Below are 6,000 nucleotides of genomic sequence, written 5' to 3' on the forward strand. Positions count from 1 at the left end.
AAGTTTGTTACACACCAAATATGGAGTTGTGCTGAGCAGCCATCTTTCTTTGCTCCAGTTAAGGTCGGTATGTACTTTTTCAAAAAGTCTGAATAAAACATGTTTTAAAAAAAGCAACAGAAATGCCTATTCAGCACCTTCAAAATCACTAATTACTGCCAGCCACACAAAGTTTGCAACTCAACAACAGCTCAATACATTAGAGGTTCCCAACAGGAAGGTTTTCTGTTGCTTGTAAAAAAAAAAATATTTAGACCTTTTTGGGAAGCACAGTCTCATCCTCTCCTCATCCATCAGTCTTCCATGTCCCGACCGGGCTTTCCTCTCCTCATCCATCAGTCTTCCATGTCCCGACCGGGCTTTCCTCTCCTCATCCATCAGTCTTCCATGTCCCGACCGGGCTTTCCTCTCCTCATCCATCAGTCTTCCATGTCCCGACCGGGCTTTCCTCTCCTCAGCCATCAGTCTTCCATGTCCCGACCGGGCTTTCCTCTCCTCATCCATCAGTCTTCCATGTCCCGACCGGGCTTTCCTCTCCTCAGCCATCAGTCTTCCATGTCCCGACCGGGCATTCCTCTCCTCATCCATCAGTCTTCCATGTCCCGACCGGGGTTTCCTCTCCTCAGCCATCAGTCTTCCATGTCCCGACCGGGCTTTCCTCTCCTCAGCCATCAGTCTTCCATGTCCCGCCCGGGCTTTCCTCTCCTCATCCATCAGTCTTCCATGTCCCGACCGGGCTTTCCTCTCCTCATCCATCAGTCTTCCATGTCCCGACCGGGCTTTCCTCCTCTTTCTGCGACTGAATGTTGTTTTCAGAACATCGGTCCAATCTGAACATCTAAAAAAAATGTCTGCACTTGGGGGGTAGACATTGGAAACTTCTGTCAACCAACAGTGATGTGACACGGTCAACATCACCAGCATTGGAGCCAAAGAGCAAGTAGCCACTCCTTTAACTAGCTAGCTAGTACCAACAACTAGCGTAAAGACAATCAGTGCATAGACAATCAATGCATTTCAGCAGTTGACACGTCTGGATTCAGTTTGACTTCTGAACACAATTATGTAGCTACGTGGAGCACCCAGCCCTGCCTGATAACAGGAACCATTTTTAGCTGAGCAGTGACTAACTTCCTTCCAAGGAATAGCTATTTAACTAAGTAGGTCATAAAGGAGGGTACTCCGCATACAGTACTCGAGAGTATTGCACAACAGTCAGTGAGATCCCATTCAATCATTTATCTTTGGTTAGCAAGCGAGTCAATTTCCCCACAACATAGCTGTGTAGGTAGATAGCCAAGATGGCTAACGAACGTTAAGCAGGTGCAAACTAGCCCCGTCGTCATGACAACACTTTACTACCTAGCCAGCAGGGTTATTACCATGTCCACGGTTTTCCAACCAATTGGGCTACTTTAAAAAACTGATGTTGCTGGTGAAAATGTATGTGGGTTGCAGATTTTTTGGCCTACTTTTAAAATTGCACCACGGCCACCATGGCATTTCTCATAAAACACACACACACACAGAGAGAGAGAACAAAAACATCAAATGCAACATGTAAAGTGCTGGTCCCATGTTTCATGAGCTGAAATAAAATATCCCAGAAATGTTCTGTATGCACAAAAAAGCTTATTTCACTGAAATTGTGCACAAATTTGTTTACATGCCTGTTAGTAAGCATTTATCGTTCACCAAGATAATCCATCCACCTGAAAGGTGTGACATATCAAGATGATTAAACAGCATGATCATTACACAGGTGCACCTTATGCTGGGGACAATAAAAGGCCACTAAAATGTGCAGTTGTCACAATGCCACAGATGTCTGTTTTGAGAGAGTGCGCAATTGGAATGCTGACTGCAGGAATGTCCACCAGAGCGGTTGCTAGAGAATTTAATGTTAATTTCTCTACCATAAGCAGCCTCCAATGTCGTTTTAGAGAATTTGGCAGTATGTCCAACCGGTCTCACAACCGCTGTACAACACATGTAACCACGCCATTCACCCGCCGCCATCACCTCAGGTTTCTGCATGATAATGCACAGCCCCATGTCGCAAGGATCTGTACACGATTCCTGGAAGACGAAAATGTCCCAGTTCTTCCATGGCCTGCATACTCACCAGACATTTTAGCAGACTTTCTTATGCAGAGGGAATTACAGTAGTCAGTGAGTGCATACATTTTTTCATACTGGTCCCATTGAGCATGTTTGGAATGCTCTGGAGCGACATGTACAACGTTGTGTTCCAGTTCCTGCCAATATCCAGCAACTTCACACAGCCATTGAAGAGGAGTTGGACAACTCTCTGCAGGCCACAATCAACTGCATGTGAAGATGTTACGCTGCATGAGGCAAATGGTGGTCACACCAGATACTGACTGGTTGTCTGATGCACGTCCTTACCCTTTTTTTTTTTAAGGTATCTGTAACCAACAGATGCATATCTGTATTCCCCGTCATGTGAAATCCATAGACCACAGCCTAATGACCATTCCAATTGACTCTTTTCCTTATATGAACTGTAACTCAGTAAAATCTTTGATATTTTTGTTCAGTGTATTTTAATAATGGATGGTACATCTTCAGTTTGGGGAAGGTTTAAAATTGCACTAGTGGACAATTCTAGAACGGTGATGAAAACCGTTAGTCTCGAGCCTGGTTGCTAGGTAGCTAACATTGGCCAGAAAGTTATAGTCCGAGGGGAGAAAGAGGAAGCGATTAACTCCATGATTTACTATCAAATTATAATAGTATTGATTGATTAATAGTAGAATTTAAAAAAAAAAAATGATGTACTGGTCTCATGATGTATCACTCCTTTCTCTCTCCCTCAAGCTTTCCATCTTGCTCCAGAGGGACAGATGACTGGGACATCAGGTTGCAGCCACACATTACATTTATATTTTTTGGATTAAATAAAAAAGCCAAAAAGCAAACTGTTGGGTCTTTTCGATTTGTAATACTCCAGTTGAAAATAAGATTATTTTAGAGAAATAATGACTCGTATTAACACTATTTCACAATATTTAACATTATGTTAGTTCATAATTTCAGAATAATGTTTTCTGAAAAGAGACATTTTAGCTAGACCTGACGAACCTGATATACAGCTAACGTTAACCATTGAGTTCCTAGTAGTCTAGCTAGAACAGCTAACGTTACAGGAGAGCCTGAGTGAGTTCAAACGTAGACAGCTTTTTTAACCAACTTTTGACGGATAGTTAGCTAACGTTAACTTGGCTAGTTATCTAGCTAGTTAAATGACTGTTTGACAGGCAGGACACATTTACTAACGCTAGCTAGATGTCCTCTGTCCTGGTATGCTAGTTCTTGGTTAGAATAACTAGCTAATAATAGCTAATTTCAATGCCGCCAGGACTAGTTTACATCTTGCTAACGTTAGCTAGTTTTTCGATTACCTACACTAGCCAGCTAGTTGTAAACTCCAGTGCTAACGTTAGCTAGACACCACAGGCATTTCTTATCTGGACATTCTGTCACAGGGAACTGGTAAAAAAAAAATGTCATACAATCAGAAGCAAAACGATTTGGCACCGTTTGAGGAAAAAAGCAAAGATCCACACCGGTTGACCCACGTCACTACAGTACGGTGATTCACACAGCCGCCCGTCTCGGTCGTCACTAGTTACCACAGCCAGTCATAAACACCACCCATTTCTACAATGTATCTTCTTAAAATCTAACCTTAACCACACTGCTAACCGTATGCCTAACCTTAAAATGAAGACCAAACTAAACATTTTTGTTTTTAATTAACTTTTACGATAGCCAATTTTGGACTTTGCGGCTGTGGTAACTAATGACAACCGCCCGTCTCCTTTCCCCAACTCAAAATGGCGGGTTGGCCATCTAACATTAGCCACGAAACTAACCACACCAGGGAGTGTGAAATCATTCCGAGAGAGAAATCCTGGCTTGTCTTAGCGTTATGAAAACTGTCAGCGGTATTAAATCCACTTACCTTTAAATCTGAGATCAGAGGGGGGATCGAGAACAAGGACCTGCTCCAACTTTGACATATTTAGCTACAGTTGTCAGGGAGTCACTGACAGATGGAAATACTATTGAACGAGTCAGTTGCTGACTAGTCTCTGGGTTTAGAACCTGAACGTGCACACGCCACGGGAGCAAATATTTGAACGCGCAATTCTAGTGCGCGTTCACGTGGTGAGTCTATATTAGATGCTAATCTTGTTGTAGCTGATTTGATAAAGTTAATTAGCCATTTATTTTTTGAGCTATTCCTGTTAACGTCACTTAAGTTATTGGGTATTTTGTTGATAGAGCTATTTCATACTGTATTCTAATCATGGCTCCTCATCCTATGTAACTACTGCTGTAGACACCTTTTCTATTTTACTGTAACATATTGTCTGTACACACCGTATATATCATATTTTTGTGAACGGGGTGGTGTACCTAATAAACTGACCACTGAGTGTAATATATATACAGTTGAAGTCGGAAGTTTACATACACTTAGTCCTCTGGTCTGATGAAACAAAAATAGAACTGTTTGGCCATAATGACCATGGTTATGTTTGGAGGAAAAATGGGGAGGCTTGCAAGCCGAAGAACACCATCCCAACCGTGAAGCACGGGGGTGGCAGCATCATGTTGTGGGGGTGCTTTGCTGCAGGAGGGACTGGTGCACTTCCCAAAATAAATGGCATCATGAGGCAGGAAAATTATGTGGATATATTGAAGCAACATCTCAAGACATCAGTCAGGAAGTTAAAGCTTGGTTGCAAATAGGTCTTCCAAATGGACAATGACCCCAAGCATACTTCCAAAGTTGTGGCAAAATGGCTTAAGGACAACAAAGTCAAGGTATTGGAGTGGCCATCACAAAGCCTATAGAGAATTTGTGGGCAGAACTGAACAAGTGAGTGCGAGCAAAGAGGCCTACAAACCTGACTCAGTTACACCAGCTCTGCCAGGAGGAATGGGCCAAAATTCACCGAACTTATTGTGGGAAGCTTGTGGAAGGCTACCTGAAACGTTTGACCCAAGTTAAACAATTTCAAGGCAATGCTACCAAATACTAATTGAGTGTATGTAAACTTCTGACCCACTGGGAATGTGATGAAAGAAATAAAAGCTGAAATAAATCATTCTCTCTACTATTATTCTGACAATTCGCATTCTTAAAATAAAGTGGTGATCCTAACTGACCTAAGACAGGGACTTTTTACTAGAATTAAATGTCAGGAATTGTGAAAAACTGAGTTTAAATATATTTGGCTAAGGTGTATGTAAACTTACGAATTCAACTTTATGTAAATAAGGTATTTCTGTTTTTTATTTTTAATACATTTGCAAAAAAAAAAAAAATCTGTTTTCACTTTGTTATTATGGGGTATTGTGTGTAGATTAATGAGGGGAAAACATAATTTCATCCATTTTAGAATAAGGCTGTAAAGTAACAAAATGTGGAAAAAGTCAAGGGGTCTTAATACTTTCCGAATGTCCTGTATATTTAAGCAATAAGGCCCAAGGGCGTGTGGCATATGGACAATATTTCCCCGCTAAGGACTATTCTTAAGCACGACGCAATGCGGAGTGCCTGGGCACAGCCCTTAGCCGTGGTACAGTGGCTTGCGAAGGTATTCACTCCTTTCCTATTTTGTTGCCTTACAACCTGGAATCAAAATAGATTTGGGGGGGGGGGGGGGGGTTGTATCATTTGATTTACACAACATGCTTACCACTTTGAAGATGCAAAATATTTTTTCTTGTAAAACAAGAAACCAGACAAAAAAACTGAAAACTTGAGTGTGCATAACTATTCACCCCCCAACAAATTAGGAAAAATGCCAAGGGGGATGAATACTTTTGCAAGGCACTTTATATTGGCCATATACCACAACCCCCCAAAGTACCTTATTGCTATTATAAACTGTTTACCAACAGAATTAGAGCACTAAAAATAAGTGTTTTGTCATACCCATGGCATACGGTCTGATATACCAC

At 41.7% G+C, this 6,000-nt stretch overlaps 1 protein-coding gene across 1 annotated transcript in view; it reads right to left on the minus strand.

Annotated features, from left to right (window-relative positions):
- LOC129823551 (vesicle-associated membrane protein-associated protein A-like) overlaps positions 1–4,157 on the minus strand; it is a 29,300-nt gene extending 25,143 nt beyond the window's left edge. Inside the window, exon 1 of the mRNA XM_055882374.1 lies at positions 3,989–4,157. Within this exon, the coding sequence (XP_055738349.1) occupies positions 3,989–4,046 (58 nt within the window). The 5' untranslated portion in view covers positions 4,047–4,157. The remainder of the gene's footprint in view (positions 1–3,988) is intronic.
- Between the last annotated feature and the right edge of the window lie 1,843 nt (positions 4,158–6,000).

This window comes from Salvelinus fontinalis, chromosome 26 (genome assembly GCF_029448725.1).
Source record: "Salvelinus fontinalis isolate EN_2023a chromosome 26, ASM2944872v1, whole genome shotgun sequence".
Taxonomy (NCBI): Eukaryota; Metazoa; Chordata; class Actinopteri; order Salmoniformes; family Salmonidae; genus Salvelinus; species Salvelinus fontinalis.